This window comes from Cricetulus griseus (assembly GCF_003668045.3).
Source record: "Cricetulus griseus strain 17A/GY chromosome 1 unlocalized genomic scaffold, alternate assembly CriGri-PICRH-1.0 chr1_1, whole genome shotgun sequence".
Lineage (NCBI taxonomy): Eukaryota > Metazoa > Chordata > Mammalia > Rodentia > Cricetidae > Cricetulus > Cricetulus griseus.
Genome location: NW_023276807.1, coordinates 8,872,058 through 8,887,574, shown reverse-complemented (window position 1 = coordinate 8,887,574; position 15,517 = coordinate 8,872,058). Strand labels below are relative to the sequence as shown.

Sequence of the window (15,517 nt, the reverse complement as noted above, 5' to 3'; positions counted from 1 at the left end):
AAACTAAACAGGTACGCACAGAGCCAGGCCATGTTTCCAAGTCCAGACTCGCACCCTGCCAGCAGCAGTGCCTCCACCCCTGTCCTGCTGATGGGGCAGGCGGTGCTCCACCCCAGCTTCCCCACGTCCCAGCCATCACCACTGCAGCCAGCGCAGGCGCAGCAGCAGACACCACACTACTTGCAGGTAGGTGAGCACCAGGGCCCAAGGAAGACCCGAGCTGGTTTAGTGAGCAGAGGCTGAGTTCCACATTTGACTTTCATGGGTTTATTTCTTGCCTAGGAGAGAGAACAACCTCGGAAAAGTTCATGTCTGGTTGATTTTAATGCTTAATGTGCAGTATGAAAATTAAGAATAGGTTAAATATGCTTCGTATGGTGGTATGCTGAAAATATCTATTTAAAAGTAATTTTTATCAGTTTTGCATCTTGATATGCTCATACTTTTACAAAAAGTAAAAAAATTAATGATGATTTTTGTCATACTTTTTAGTGCATAGAAGTATAAAATTAAAGCACATTTAAAAATCCGTCAAAGTGCTTCAGTAAATATGTTAATGTGTGAAATAAAGTTTTGGCGTGAAAACTGGAGGCACATTTCACATAGACACTATTCAGAAACAAAAAGCACTATCAAGCATCAAGCACTCCAGAGGAGGAAGGTGGGCTGGCCTGGAGTTCAGATAGGGCCAATGTCCCTTCTGAGGCTCTCAAAGGGCTCCATCCTCCCCTCACACATGTCCTTTCCCCTGCCTTGTGGGGCTTCCCCTAAAAAGGACCACCCACTTGCTCACCTTGGCATCTTTGAGGCCAAAAGACTACATGTAATGGTTGAGACATCTTGAGAATCGTGAGATAGAGATGGAGAGAGTCAACAGCCTTCAAGGTCTGGGATAGTGTTTGATTTCAAAGCTGTTAAACCAGCTGTGGTATAATTTTCAAATCTCCCTGGCCGTACCCACAGTGATAGCGGGTGTCAACTCTGACTTTGGCTTTGTGGATCTTGTCAGCTCTCGGGATAGGGAAGTAATCTGGCATGCGAAACAATGAGGCAAGGAGACAGGGATGGATGTGAGAACGGGAAAGGTCTCAATGTGTGTGTCTTCAGCAGCAGCAGCAGTTAAATGCCTGCTGCCTTCTAGAGAGAAAGTAGAGATGTAAAGAGCTCTTCAGCCAGCCTGATGACCTAGGGATCTCAGAGCTCATGCAGGCAGGTGGGCTAGCACAGCACACACTCAGGCTCTGATTGTACAGAGAGAACACACCTGCTGGAGAAGCCTTCCTCCAGGAAGCATCTCTGGCAGAACCTGACCATCAAGAAAATATCAAGTGTGAGTGAAGAAGAAAGGATTGGCTTTCACCAACAGCCCAACATAAGGCCAGGGATAGGTATGCTGGGAAGCCTCAGGGTGGTGTTTGGGGCCCTGGGTTATTGGAAAGGGATATTTATCTGTAGGCAATCGTGAACACGAGAGTGAAACTTCCAGTGTTGGGCTGGCTGGTAGAAGCTTCTCCATTTCCATTTCTGGAAAATGGCAGTATTTGAAGTAGTCACTGGATCAGGGACCTACTTAAGGGGCATGCATTTGTCTGTGCAGATTTCTCCCTGCCCACAATCTGCGTGGGCCTCAGACTCCAACACACACACACACACACACACACACACACACACACACACACACACACACACAGGATGTATATAGATCACGTGCCTCTGGTTCAGAAACCTTACCTGCCAGCCTCAGCCTCAAGCCCATTGGCCCTCCCCACCTTGAAATGACATACAAATGTACTGTGAGAGAGCTTGGCTTTTCCTCATCATGCATACACACATGCACACAAGCATGTACCATTGCCTAGCCAGCAGAGGGGGAGTCCCAGAATCTGATAACATCTGCAAACCCCAGGGGCATTGAAGTGACATGAAGAGTGGAGGGACTGGCCAGCCACACAGCCCCCTTTCTCCCTTTTTCTGCTACAGGCACCAACATCTCTGCACAGTGAGCAGCCGGACTCGCTCCTTCTCTCCACCTTCTCTCAGCAGCCCGGGACCCTGGGCTATGCAACAACCCAGCCCACACAGCCACAGCCCCAACGCCCTTCCCGCAGGGTCAGCCGGCTGTCAGAGTCCTCAGGTCTCCAGCAGCCACCCCGATAGTGCCCTGACACTGGAGTCCAGAGGCAACCAGCTTTAACCAATGGAAGAGGTGGGGGTGGCCGTGGGAAACGGAAAGAAAGGTTTACATGGCTTTGGCACACCCTGTATACATTTCAGAACTCCCTATGGTAACGTGTCTGGAGTGCGGCCCTGGCAGAATGGGGAGAGAGCAGGAATACTGGCCATGATTCCCTTGCCCTGAGGTTCTCGGGCATCCGCTACAGCCATACCGGACAGGAACCAAGTGCCCCCGTATGGGCATCGTTTCCTGGTCTATCTGCAGAGGCGGTATCTCTCGCTGCCTCCGGGAGAGAGCACACCGGGTACTCTACCGACTGACAAAGGTCCCAAGCCCTAGCTGGCCTTCACTCTCTTGATGGTCTTTCCTTTACAGTCAAGGACTAAGTTAGAGGTCTTTGGGGAGAGATAGAGAGAATAAAGAGATTATTTCCATTATTTTTAAAAGGTTGTTTTTGTTTTAATTTGCACAGCTGCACACAGGGGAAATAACTTAGGCACTTTCTGTTTTTCTGTTTTTGTTTTTTTTGTTTTTTAAATAGTAAGGTCTCATGGCTTCACTGGGAGTCCACAATAACAAAAACAGCCCACCATTCAGATAGCAAAGCCTGTTATTAAGGAAGCTGCAGATCCACACCCTTGGCCTAAACCCTGGTGGACTGAGGCTCTTCACCACCAGGCCCTACTGGTTGTCATTTTCTTCCCTAAACAGAACACTGGACTATTCCTGTTGATGTCACTGATAGTAACTACAAAGATGGGCTCAGAGCAAAGCACAATCTCACAGCTATTCCAGAATTCCCTAGAGACCTCCAAGACCATGAGGAAAGAGAGTCCCAAAAGCAGGGCAACCAAGCAGGCTGCAGTCCTCCGGGAAACCAGTCATGTGCTGGCCATCCTGGTAAGGCCTCTGCTGCGTCTTTCCATAAATCTTCCCTGACGATTCTGAAGATTCGATTTTCCTTTTCAAAATGCACTTTGCTTTTTTTTGTATGTTTTGTTATGTTGAGATGTTTCTAAAGAGAAGATTTTATGTAATTATAAGAGGAAGTGTAGTGAATTGTACAGCTGTTGTAATAATGACCTATTTCTATAAAAAAATAAAATTGTACGGATTATGTGTAAATTATTTTGTATCTGAGACACAAGTTCCATTCCCAAATATAAAAGTATAAAGGTTTCATTGTGTTTTTCTGTGAGTGAACATTTTGTAATAAATTAACAAGTTTGTACAACTTCCTTTGTTCCTTGTTGTACCTCCACACGTACATCCTTTTATTGAGAAACTTTTTTTTTTATTTCAAGATGTTGAAGCTGGGCATGGTGGGTGCACACCTTTAATCTCAATACTCAGGAGGCAGAGACAAGCAGATTTCTGAGTTCAAAAGGCCAGCCTGATCTACAAAGTAAATTCCAGGACAGCCAAGGCTACACAGAGAAACCCTGACTCAAAAAAAAAAAGGAAAAAAAAATCAAGATGTGGAAAGATTTAGAAGTAACCTTTTCATTCAGCTTTCTGTTACTGTGATAAATAAGTGAGATAATGAACTTTACAGAAGTGGTCTTGTGGTCTCAGGTCTGAGAGACTTCAGTCCATGGTCACTTGGCCCTGTTGCTTTGGGCCTGTGACAGCATAGAATATCGTGGAATGAGTTCATGGCAGAGCAGGCCTGCTCACCTCAAGATGATCAGGAAGCAAAGAAAGAAAAAGGGGTCAGAGTCCCAATAAAAGGCACACCCCTGCTAACCAAAATTTATTCCAATAGGCCCCCACCTGCTAAAGGTCGTGCCACACCCAGTGGCTGAGGTTCTGGGTTTCAGCACACCGGCCTTTGGAGGAGCATTCAGGACCCAAACTACAGAATGGTGGAAACAAACAATGCAATAACTGGAATGGAGTTTCTTGAGCTGCATCAGTCTGCCAGTTCCCTAAGTTTAAAGCTTGTGACAAGAAAGCAGTGTTTCTCTGGATAACAAAATGAGAACAGGGAAGAGTTCCTGGGAACTTTTTAACCTTGTGGACATAGGAAACCTGTAGAAACAGGGAGACATTCCCTACCAAAGCATTCATTCATTGCTTGCAATTATACTCAATCAGGCCGGATGTGATGGACTCTCACTGCCAGCATTTAGACCAGTGATGCCAGCAAGGTCCGTGTGCCAAGGTATGTGTGAGATGTGCACACACACACCATTGAGAAGGTAAATAGCAGCATGGCTGAGGTCTTGATCAGCTACAGCCATCTCATTCATGAGGTTCAGCATACTAACATGAGTCTCCTAGTGGGACTGGTGGTCTACACTGAGTGGTTCCAGGTTCTTGTTGTCTTGTTCAAAAAAAAAAAAAAACACAAAACTGAAGCATACACAAATAGAGAATTAGCAACAGTCTCACTCAATAGCAGAGTAAATATAGAGAATAGATACATTGCTATGAGAGAGCAGCAAGTGCCAAGCAATCTTGCCCTGGGTTACTTTGCAAAGCTTCATTCATTTTGTGGCCAGGTGAAGGGAGGAGTTGGTTGCCAAGGATGAAGCGTAGGTGATTTTTGTTTCCATTGATGAGCTTAGGTCATGTAACCCTTTGTTCACTCAACATGTCCTTTCTCATGATACGGCTAATTCTTTACTCATATGTGTGTCCAATCATGCACAGGCATAGAATTGTAAACAGATTTCCCCTGAAAGCTCACTCAATGGAAATAGGTTGCCTCACTGCATGTGCTTTGGAAGCCAGCTCAGGTTGAGGTAGCTCACTGCTTGCACTTCTGAGACATATTACAACATGTTTAACCATAGAGAGGGAACCCCCAGGGGTTGCTAGGGAGTTCCTAGGGGTTATTAGGAGTGACTGACCACCTCGTTTGGAGAAGGTTGTACACACAGCTCCATGCAGATGGGAGTTCCAGGTTACTAAGCTGCCTGTGAAAACTACATGGGGGCCTTAGGAGCACTCAGCACTTGGGAACCACCAAGATGATCTCTCCCTTTCCAAACAAGCTTTCTGCATGGAGCTATCTGTTCCTCCCAGCGCTCTACTAAGATAGGTCTGTATTTCTGCCCTCCTTTTGATGCTCTAGCTAGGATCAATGTTGGACACCACCAGGTTTCGAAAGAAATGTATCCGTGCATCCTCTATGCCTGAGGGTGGGGGTAGGTAGCAAAAACAAAATATTTTACATCTACGGAGAGGAACATTTACTTTTTGAAAGAACTTGAAGTGAACCCTGTTTTTAAAACACAAAGTCTGGATGGAACTCAATAACCTTTAAAAAAAATTAACATTGTCTAAGTTTTAAAGATCTGTTTTTTCTGGAAAAGAATTTATAGTTTAATTGTAGTCATACTTTAATTGGTGGTTATACTCCTAAGTGGAACAAGATTGTTAATGGAGCACAGTATATTCATTATCCTAAGACTGTCTAGCTGGAAACCATTAAAAGAGGGTGGAGTATATTGTGGTCCTAATTTAATTTAGCTCTGCCTGAATTTTACACATGTTCAGAATTTGGGTAAACTCAAAAAAATCTCTTATTGTGTAATATTCCACTAAATGCATGCATCATGGGAATTGTAATCACTGAGCTCTTCATTCATTAACTTTGCTCATTAAAAGGCTATTTTGCAATAGCAATCTTTGTTCCAGAAAAACCATGACCCTAACTGTCTGGAACAGCATAAAGTGTCAAGATTCAGTGTGACCCCAGATCACTTAGTTTGAGATATTACAACCAACTAAAATTGTAGCATATTCTGTCTCTAACAACTAAAATGTTGCTTTTATAAACAGCATGGTAAGTTGTTACTATTGTTTTTAGACAAGGTCTCACTTTGTAGCTCTAGCTAGCCTGGAACTCCCTATAGAAACCAGGCTGGTCTGAAACTCACAGAAATCTGAGAGCCTCTGCCTCTGGGATTAAATGTGAATACCGCCACACCCAACTATGGGAATCAACTATTAAGCCGTTTTTGTTTGTTTGTTTGTTTGTCTTCTTTTTCTATCTGGTGTTTTCGAGACAGGGTTTCTCCGTGTAACAGACCTGGCTGTCCTAGAACTCACTCGGTAGACCAGGCTGGCCTCAAACTCACAGAGATCTGCTTGCCTCTGCCTCCTAAGTGCTGGGATTAAAGTCATGTGTCACTATGGCCCTGCTTATTAAGCAGTTCTTAGCCATGACTTTTGCACTCTTGCCAAATATCCTGGTAAAATTTTAATGATATAAAATTACTTTAATTTTAGCTCATGTTGTAGCCAGAAGGCCTCAAAGTCAGCCATTAATATCTTGAAAAAAATCTAATTTGAGTTATCTAGAGAAATGTTGTTAGTGGTCTGATGAACTTCATATTATGCAGATAAATAGCTTTGCTCTTTTGTAGAAAAGTTCATTTGAAATGGGGTAGGAGAAGAAATTTTCTTTTTGAATTTTAGCTTAATCAGTGATGGGCTTGTCTAGTTTATCGACTCCATAAATTACTCATGTTTTACTTTTAGTACGAAGTCATGAACTCATGGCCTTTTATAAACTCAGTTTCTAATTATCCATTATTATTTCTATGCTCAGATCAGCACACTCTGACAAGTGAGAACTAGTTCCTCTTTCATCTTGTTAGCAAAGCCGATCCAAAACCAGACTCCAAATTTCTCTCTAGAACATCAAAGATGTGATCTATTTATCTATTTTTTTCCCTCTGCCCCAAAGTATGGGATCAACTTCCCTCCTGATATTCTTTTACAGAAAAAAAAATTCAAGATTAAAATCTGGTGCTTAAAGTGAAACTGGGTAATCATGTTGCTTCAGTTCCTGTCATTGGCTCATTCTGTGGGGACACAGCTGAAAGAGTACACAGCCATGCAATGCTCAGAGACAGCAGTCACTGATGGACAGCATGGCTGAAGATACACACCATACAGCTTAGGTTTGTAATAGGCTAAAGCACATAGGTATGTACACATTACAACATTTGCACAACCAGGCTCCTTTCCATTTCTTTGTTGTTGTTGTTGTTGCTGTTGTTGTTTGGTTTTTTCGAGACAGGGTTTCTCTGTGTAGCTTTGGAGTCTATCCTGGCACTCGCTCTGGAGACCAGGCTGGCCTCGAACTCACAGAGATCCGCCTGCCTCTGCCTGCTGGGTGCTGGGATTAAAGGCGTGCACCATCAACACCCGTCCCCTTTCCATTTTTGGAGTGGAGAAGGGTTAGTGCTATTAAATTCAGAGCCTGCATGTCTATCACTGAACTACATCCCCAATTTCATATTTTCATATTCTCTTCACACCCCTATTTTCCCTCTCGTTCCCCCAGTCTCTATTCCTCCCTCCACCCTTCTCCCCCTATCCTTGGATGAGGTCTCAATGAGTAGGCAAGATTGGTTTCTATGTAGCCTAGAGTAGCCTCAGCCTTAATTCAATATCCTCCTGCCCCACCTCCTGAGTGCATCACTCCTGACTTCCTTTTAAACATGTTTTTGAATGGCTCTGCTTAGGAGATTTCATTGGAATTTCTTGGAGCTCGTCCAGCAGCATTACTGTACCAACCCGAATTCCCAATGAACCTGTTAGTGGTTTGCACCCCACTAAGAACTGGAACAGAGCCAGTCCATGACTTCCCTCCTAGGCCCAAGGAGAAGTCTTCAGATACTGTGAGGTAAGTTTAACCCACTTACACTACTCTCCACCACCACACCCCTCAAGCAGGCCTCAAACTCTCTTTATAGTCAAAGATGACCTTGAACTCCTGATCTCCTGACTCAACCTACGAAGTTCTGGAATCATAGGCATGCACCACCACACTTGGCTGAGAGCATTTCCCTTTGAGATCCAAGAGAGAGTGTGCCTGTCCACCCCAAGTTCTGCCCTTTGGGAATCTGTACATACAGCATGCATTAGACAAAGTTTCTTGTGAGACCTTGGAGTCTCTGTCTGTCTTTTTTTTTTTTTTCAGATTTTTTTATTTGAATTAGAAACAAGATTGTTTTACATACACATCCCAGTTCCCTCTCCCTCCCGCCCTCCCCTACCACTCCCCCCCAACTAAAACCCTATCTATCACATATCCTGTCTGCTCCCCCTGGATGGTGAGGCCTCCCATAGGGTGTCATCAGTGTCTATTGTATCCTTTGGTATAGGGCCTAGGCTCACCCCCGTGTCTTGGCTCAGGGAGTATTCCTCTATGTGGAATGGGCGCCCAAAGTCCACACCTATGCTAGGGATAAGTACTGAACTACTACAGGAGGTCCCATAGATTTCCGAGGTTTCCTCACTGAAACCCACGTTCCTGGGGTTTGGATCAGTTCCATGCTGGTATCCCAGCTATCAGTCTGGGGAGCAAGAGTTCCCGGATGTTCAGGTCAGCTGTTTCTGTGGGTTTCACCAGCCTGGTCTTGACCCCTTTGCTCTTCACTCGTCCTTCTCTGCATCTGGGTTCCAGTTCAGTTCAGTGATTAGTTGTGCTGCCTGTCTTTTTTTGCCTTTGAGATTCTGAAATCCCAATGGATAGGCTGTTAGGACTTGTTAAGACTCGGGGACTTTCGCACGGAAGTGCCTGGCATTTACGTGGACCTTTCGACTTGGAAGACAACCTCTTTGACTGTGGTCTCAGTCATACCTGGGACCCGGCCCTGCTCTCTGAGGGTTCAGATTTAAATCCCACAATCCCAACCTCCCTCCACAGGGTGTTCACAGAAGACCTGCAGAAGACTGGCAGTCTCGACCCCGCCCCGGCCCCGCCCGAGCCCCGCCCCGTGCCGTTCGCTCCGCCTCCGACGCTCAACGTTTACGTCACGGCCTAGCCTCCCATCTTCCCTCGCCACACTACCTCTTCCCCGCCTCCCGACCCGGAAGTTATACTTGCGTCGCGGCTTCCCTTCCCACAATCCCTCGCGCCCTTCCTTTCCACCTTGGGCCCGGTAGAGTGAGTATGGCGGCGGGGTTCTGGCTCTGAAATCCAGCTCCATCCTCCCTGGGCGCGGGGCAGGCCGGCTTGTGGGGGTTTGTTCCGCGCTGACCGGAGGCTCGGCGGTCCGGGGCGGTAGGGCCTGCGCTGACCAAAGGCTCTGGGGCCGTGGGAGGACAGTGGCGGGGCTCAGGAGCGGAGCTGCAGGGGTTCCGGGGTCGGGAGTGCTTGGATTGGCGGGGACAAGCCTGGCTGGGTTCTGAGCGGGGCCGTCAGCTCGGCCTTTTCCCCGCTGCTCAGAGCCTGCCTGTCGCCTGCGTTTTTAGATGGCTCCCGCAAAGAAGGGTGGCGAGAAGAAGAAGGGCCGTTCTGCCATCAACGAGGTGGTGACCCGAGAATACACCATCAACATTCACAAGCGCATCCATGGCGTGTGAGTATCGGCGAAGCCCGCGAGCCCCGGCCGCCTTCCGGCTGTCAGCCTCGAGCATTGCCTAGCTGCTTACAGGCTGGTGCACGCGGCTTTGGTTCTGGCTTGGCCTTTTTTTTTTTTTTCCCACGTCTTAACTGCGTGTCCTTTGAAGGTGTGCGGGGTTTGGAGTGTGTGGTGCCGGTTAGTAACAGGTTGCGTTTTCGGGAACCGTGCACCTTGAAAGCTTGGTTGTGCTAGAACGTGAGTTTTTGTCATCTGGACGATTGGAAGTAAGAGATTGTGGAAAGATAACCCTAATTCACTTCGGGGTTGAGGGCATTAGCCAGTTGGCGAACCGCTGAGTTCCAAAAGTGAGAAGGGATTTTCTTCGTTTTCTAACCCATACATAACAGATTGGTGCTAATCCGCGTGGAGTTGTAATACTGGAACTGCTGAGGGAGAGGCATGAAAGTTACCAAAGTTACAGTGAAGTGTGTGGTGAAGACCCATGGTCACTGGGAATTTACAAAGAGGCAGTTAACAGGGAATGATTGGGGGGGACGTACTCGCTGATTTATTTGCATACATTCAGGTGCCAGCGTGTAGAGCAGGATTTCTTCAGTTTCTTGAGACAGGTTTTTTGCCGGGTCTAAGTGTGTGCCTGCGTTTCTGCGTTGTCGTGCTGCGTGAGTGCTGCTTGTGACCAGCCACGTTCTGTCCTCTGTGGTTGGGGCATATTGCGCACTGTCAGGGTACTGCTTTGAACTGCACATCTGGGTGAGAAAGTTGGGACCCTGCCGCCATAGCATGTTTACCAAATGGGGGGGAGGTAGGCTTTCTGTTTTTTAAGCGCCCGGAGTGTGGGGGAGTAGTAGAACTGAGTATAGGGTGTGGTGGGCATGCTTTTCAGGCATTTTGTTCTTTGTTGCAAAGGCCCTATGAGGATCTCCAGCCTCATTCATCCTTTGGTAATATCTTGGTCCCCGGTATTTTCCAAACCACACTTGCTCCCTGCTGTTTTCCTCTCCTGGATGTCTCTGTTTCATGGGTAACTAGTTAGCTCTGCCTGTTGAGATTCAGTCTCAGGGATGACAGCAGTGTCTTGTTTCCATTCCCTGACTACAATACTGAAATTGCTCAAGGCTCCCATCTCTTTCCCAGTGTATCCTTCTTGTTAATTGTAATTGATGCCACCTGGTGGGTGGCTTGCAGGAGCTGGGTCCCTTAGACTAGCTGGTATCCTTTCTTACCTCCTTTTCCCTAATTGTGAAGTGGGCTTATTTGTGCACTTATCAGGCAAGCTGATAATGGGTAGAGTGGAGAGGAGGCAGTTATGTCTCGATTAGGGTGACCTTGACCCGGACTGGACACCCCTGGGCTTTTGTGGTTGGTTTTGGATTGGGAGTTGAGGTCTTCCTGCCCAGCTTCTAACGTTGTGGTTATTGGTTGCACCATCACCACGCTCTAGAGAATTAGGGATTTATTTACTTTTTTATAAAGACAGGGGCTGCCTGTTATGTAGCCCTGTCTGGCCTTGAACTCAATCCACCTTGCTTTGCCTCCCAGATGTTAGTATTGAAGGAGCACATCACCAGAGCCAGCTAGCTTTGTATTTATTTCATTGAAAGCATAAAATCTAGGTAAATGGGTGCCTTGGTTCCACAGAATGTTGCCTCTGCTTGTTTGTGTGTGCACCACATAAATGCTGGGAGTCAAACTTGAGTCCTCTGCAAGAGCAAGTTTTTTTTTTTTTGTTTTTCGAGACAGGGTTTCTCTTTGTAGCTGTGGAGACCAGGCTGGCCTCGAGCTCACAGAGATCTGCCTTGTGTTTTTTTGTTTGTTTTGTTTTGTTTGTTTTTTGTTTTGAAGAGCAAGTGTTCTTAACCACTGAGCCCTCTCTCCAGTCCCCAGCATTTCAGAGCTGCTGTAAGAGTAGACCAAGTTTGACTAAGTTGGGAAAGCATGGCATCTTGTGCTTGGATTGTGGGGTACTTGGTGTTTATTTCAGCATCTTGCTCCAAGTATTGACGCATGTTGCTGGGCATTGATTTCATGCTTGTAAGGAGGTGTTTCAGACCAGTTTGATTGTTTGAGGGCATGCCATTTATGTATTATGTGTAATTGATTTTCTTATATCCTTGTCTTGAACCTCAGGGGCTTCAAGAAGCGTGCTCCTCGGGCACTCAAAGAAATCCGGAAATTTGCCATGAAGGAGATGGGGACTCCGGATGTGCGCATTGATACCAGGCTCAATAAAGCCGTCTGGGCCAAAGGAATAAGGTACTGGAGTTATATTTGTTACAATGATACCTGTTCTTTCTACATGGTCCATGTGACAATTTTGGTAGTTTGGTTACCGAATGTGGAGTATAAAGATACTGTTGTAAGTAAGGGAGAAGTGTTAGAGCTTAGTGAGATCTGGGAGGGACTGGGACCTGAAAGAGCTCCGTTGGTCGTGTGAGAAAGCAGCGTTTCTGAGCCTGAGGTGCTGGCCAAGCCTGGGGGAGGCATCTTCCTGCTTCCTATACATGAGTGGTTTATCCAACCTGAGTGTACACAATGCTGGGGTTGGGAAGTCCCTTTAAAGGGGAAGAGAATAGGAAGATAAGGGGTGCTGCAGCTGGCAGTGCATAACCTTGCAAGTAGGGCTATGGTTTCAGGGGCAGATACCCAACAGGGAACCACAGTATCTCCCTTGAGAGGTATGGGGACTAGTATCACTGGGGTGTGGAGAAGCCTTGTTTGTAGGAATCTGGGGACTAAGAACACCTAGCTCATCCTGAGAGGATGAAGGAAGGTGATAAGTCAACTACAGTGCTTTTGTAGGAGGTTGTGTTTTTATTTGAATTCATGCTTATTTCTGTTGATGGCAGCTTATTTTCTGCCTTAGAACAATTGGTTATCATTGGTGGCTGCCTTGATGTATCCTAACAAGCATGCATCTTAAGGTGGCAGCTTATTGCTCATTCACCTGGGTATATTTCCAAGGTCAGATAAAAGCTTGTTCATCAGAGCACTGGAAGCAGGAATAGGAGTGTGAGTGCCACTGGTAGCTGGTTTCTGACAAGAAGTATTGACCTTAGGAACATTTATATTCTATTAGGAATGTTCCATACCGTATCCGTGTACGTTTGTCCAGAAAACGTAATGAAGATGAGGACTCACCAAACAAGCTGTACACATTGGTAACCTATGTGCCTGTTACCACATTCAAAAGTAAGTTTCATACTATTCCACAAAGCTGTTGAAATTATAGCAGAAAAAAACGTTAGTCAAATGCTGTGTGTCTTTTTTACAGTGAAGAGATGAGTGACAGGCAAAATGAGACCTTTATTTAAAAATGTGTTGATGTGAGGGAATGCAAAATAGTAAAGAGATTCATATGACATTAGAGTATTGTACAGGTGCTCTATAAAGATGGGGGTTGAGTTTGGATGTTGACTAGCTATCGCTTCTTCCTTCCAGATCTACAGACAGTCAACGTGGATGAGAACTAACCTGCTGAATGTCAAATAAAGTTGGAGAACTGCCTTCAGGGTTTGGTTTTCCTTTTTGTCTGCCCCACTGGTAGAATATTTGATACTGTTTAAGATAGGAGCTAAGGGCTATTGTTGGGAGTTGCTTAAGAACTGCTCTGGGTATGTACTTTTCATGGAAACCAATGTGTTAGAATTGTGCTTTTTTTCACCCGGCGTTGGTGGTGCACGCCTTTAATCCCAGCACTCGGGAGGCAGAGGTAGGTGGATCTCTGTGAGTTTGAGGCCAGCCTGGTCTACAAGAGATAGTTCCAGGACAGACTCCAAAGCCACAGAGAAAACCCTGTCTCAAAAAAAAAAAAAAGGAATTGTGCTTTTTCAAGACAGGGTTTCTGTGTGGCCCTGGCTGGTCTGGAACTCACAGATCCATGCACCTCTACCTCCCGAGGGCTAGAATTAAAGGTGTGCACTGCCATGCCTGGCTTGTGGTTTTTAAGAAGCTGTAGTGTTAGGTCTCATTTTATTTCTGGGTGTATGTGAGCCTAAGATTGAGATAGATATCTATCGTGTATCTCGGTTACATGATACTGGAAATTGGTGTTGCTTGGGTCCTGGGAATTGAACTTGGCTTATCAGCCAAGGCCTTCTAGCTATCTTTGACAACCAGTCCATTCCCTGGGATATGCTATATTCTTAGGACAGCGTTTTGTTTTTCAGACAGTTTTCTCTGTTGACCAGGCTAGCCTAGAATGCAACATAGATCGCCTGCCTCCTGAGTGCTGTTGTGTGTGGGGGGGGGTATTTTTAAAAGTCAGTACAAAAAGAAAGATTTTATTGAAAAAACCTTGGGGGCCAACATTGAAAGCATGGTTTGTACATGTTTTTGGAAGGACATACAAAGTGAATACAACGAAATATATTTAAATGGTTTCAATTACCAGCATTGAAACAAAATTAGTGCAAAAAAAGCCAAATACAGTTGTGCAGACAGTGGTTCTGGGATCTTAGAGGTCGGCTTGTTTCTTGACCTCTCCTGTTACCAGTGGAAAATGAGCCTGGGGTTGATGTCTCTTGATTGCTATGACATCTTTTTGTCCCATTGAAGTGTAAACTCATACCGGGATCACAGCAAACACACTGGTTTCAGCGACATCGATAGTCACAGTGTAAAGGGCATTCCATTCCACTGCTGACTGTCTCAATAAATAGAACTGTGAGAGTTGTAGCAATTCCCCCGGCCTTGGTCTGAGGTTGTTTATCTACAGACTCAGCTCACAGGGTCCCCTGTTTTTAGACTGAAATCTGGACAGTGACAACAGTCTAGGCCATGCTTTGGTGTGGTGGGCTCCAGTGTGTTCCCAGCAAACTTCTAGCTACAGGTTATTCAGCTTCAGTTCATGCTGTGGCTGGTGGCTCATGTCCAAAGTTTTGAGACTGTACTGGTTGAGCTTGGCATTTTCAAGTTTGGATTTAATGTTGAGTGGCTTTTCAAAAAAGTTTACCAGTGACTGCTCAGTGAGAAGCGAGGCCAAGATATGTTCCAGGGAGACAGTCCAATCCCCTTCACCTGCCTCAGGGAAAGCCCGAGGGTCCTGAAGAGTCTTTCCAGTCTCAGCAAAAACTGAGTCCTGTTCAGGAGAAGGAGCTGAGGCCTGCAGCTCCTCCCCACATTCCTGGGAGCAGCTTCCTGAGCTGCTGCTTCGCTGGCCCACTTCTCCTATCTGCAGTAGTAGAGTGGTTACTGTGGCAATGGCTTGGTACAGGTCATTTTCCTCTGGATCTTCATGAAACATACTGTACAAAGTTTTACAGAACTGGATAAATTCTCTCTAGAATTTAAAAAGGGGGGCATTTAATTTTTGTATGAGAGGAGCTCACTGTTTTAAGACTGTCCTGCAACTTACTTTCCTGCCTCACCAACAACAGACACTGTTCCACTGGTATCTACTGCAACTTACTATTTACTTTGTGTTGAGTATTGTGGAGGGCTAGTAGAGTAAGTAAATATTTCAAGACCATCAAGTGTTATTTCATGATGTTTTTAAAATAGCAAAGGCGGTCCTGGGTGACTCAGCTATCATATATGTAAGGAACAGAAAGTTTAGCATCCATGTAAGGGCCACAGACTGCCTACTTAGCTTGAGGCTCAGTGAGAGACTTGAAGTAAGGTAGAGGACACCCATTGGCCTTCATGTACACCTACTCGTGCTTTGACCAAACAGTCCTAAAGGCTCCCAGTACAAGGCAAGGAAAATACTTCTACAGGAGCATTCCTAACTTTAAGTCTACATTTCTCATGTATTAACCCTGCCATCACATAGCACCCTTTTCTGGAGAATTGTCAGAGGTGTGGGGGAGTTAAACATCCTGTGAAGAGGAGGTGACTACTCTGGGAAGTCTATGTGCACCCCCCCCCCCAAAAAAAAAGTCCTTACCTGACTCATTTTGGGCAACTCTTTCTCCGTTTTATCCTTTTCTTTGGCTAAATCCTTAATCATCTGTTTCAGTTGTTTCTGGTAATCAATTGTGTCACCTTGACAAAGGGAAGCAACAGTTTAAAT

The 15,517-nt window shown here is 45.7% G+C and overlaps 3 protein-coding genes across 8 annotated transcripts in view; 2 read left to right on the top strand and 1 right to left on the bottom strand.

Moving 5' to 3' along the window:
• Npas2 (neuronal PAS domain protein 2) overlaps positions 1 to 3,358 on the top strand; it is a 180,010-nt gene extending 176,652 nt beyond the window's left edge. For 3 of the 5 annotated variants that reach the window (XM_027386795.2, XM_027386794.2, XM_035452666.1), the window contains 2 exons: positions 12 to 186; positions 1,981 to 3,358. In XM_027386795.2, coding sequence (XP_027242596.1) covers positions 12 to 186; positions 1,981 to 2,157 — 352 coding nt within the window. In that variant the 3' untranslated portion in view covers positions 2,158 to 3,358. The other 2 variants (XR_004772363.1, XM_035452667.1) reach the window with 2 other exon arrangements.
• Positions 3,359 to 8,957: 5,599 nt separating this feature from the next.
• On the top strand, positions 8,958 to 13,015 carry Rpl31 (ribosomal protein L31). Of its 2 annotated transcripts, none has more exons than XM_027386793.2 (5): positions 8,958 to 9,086; positions 9,395 to 9,501; positions 11,635 to 11,760; positions 12,584 to 12,696; positions 12,946 to 13,015. In XM_027386793.2, exons 2-5 carry the CDS (start codon positions 9,395 to 9,397, stop codon positions 12,975 to 12,977), a joined length of 378 nt encoding a protein of 125 aa, XP_027242594.1. In that variant the 5' UTR covers positions 8,958 to 9,086; the 3' UTR covers positions 12,978 to 13,015. The 2 variants fall into 2 exon arrangements, with proteins under 2 accessions (XP_027242594.1, XP_027242593.1); XM_027386792.1 differs by lacking the exon at positions 8,958 to 9,086 and adding an exon at positions 9,185 to 9,203.
• Positions 13,016 to 13,771: 756 nt separating this feature from the next.
• The window catches only part of Tbc1d8 (TBC1 domain family member 8), a 110,723-nt gene continuing 108,977 nt past the window's right edge, over positions 13,772 to 15,517 (bottom strand). Inside the window, 2 exon segments of the mRNA XM_027386791.2 lie at positions 13,772 to 14,785; positions 15,392 to 15,489. Of these exon segments, the coding sequence (XP_027242592.1) occupies positions 14,330 to 14,785; positions 15,392 to 15,489 (554 nt within the window). The 3' untranslated portion in view covers positions 13,772 to 14,329.

Bases quoted from the DNA above. Each gene is read 5' to 3' on its own strand.
- Rpl31 (XM_027386793.2), top strand. From the start codon at position 9,395: ATGGCTCCCGCAAAGAAGGGTGGCGAGAAGAAGAAGGGCCGTTCTGCC. The intron at 9,502-11,634 runs GTGAGTATCGGC...CTTGAACCTCAG, and splicing joins CACAAGCGCATCCATGGCGT to GGGCTTCAAGAAGCGTGCTC. The intron at 11,761-12,583 runs GTACTGGAGTTA...ATATTCTATTAG, and splicing joins GTCTGGGCCAAAGGAATAAG to GAATGTTCCATACCGTATCC.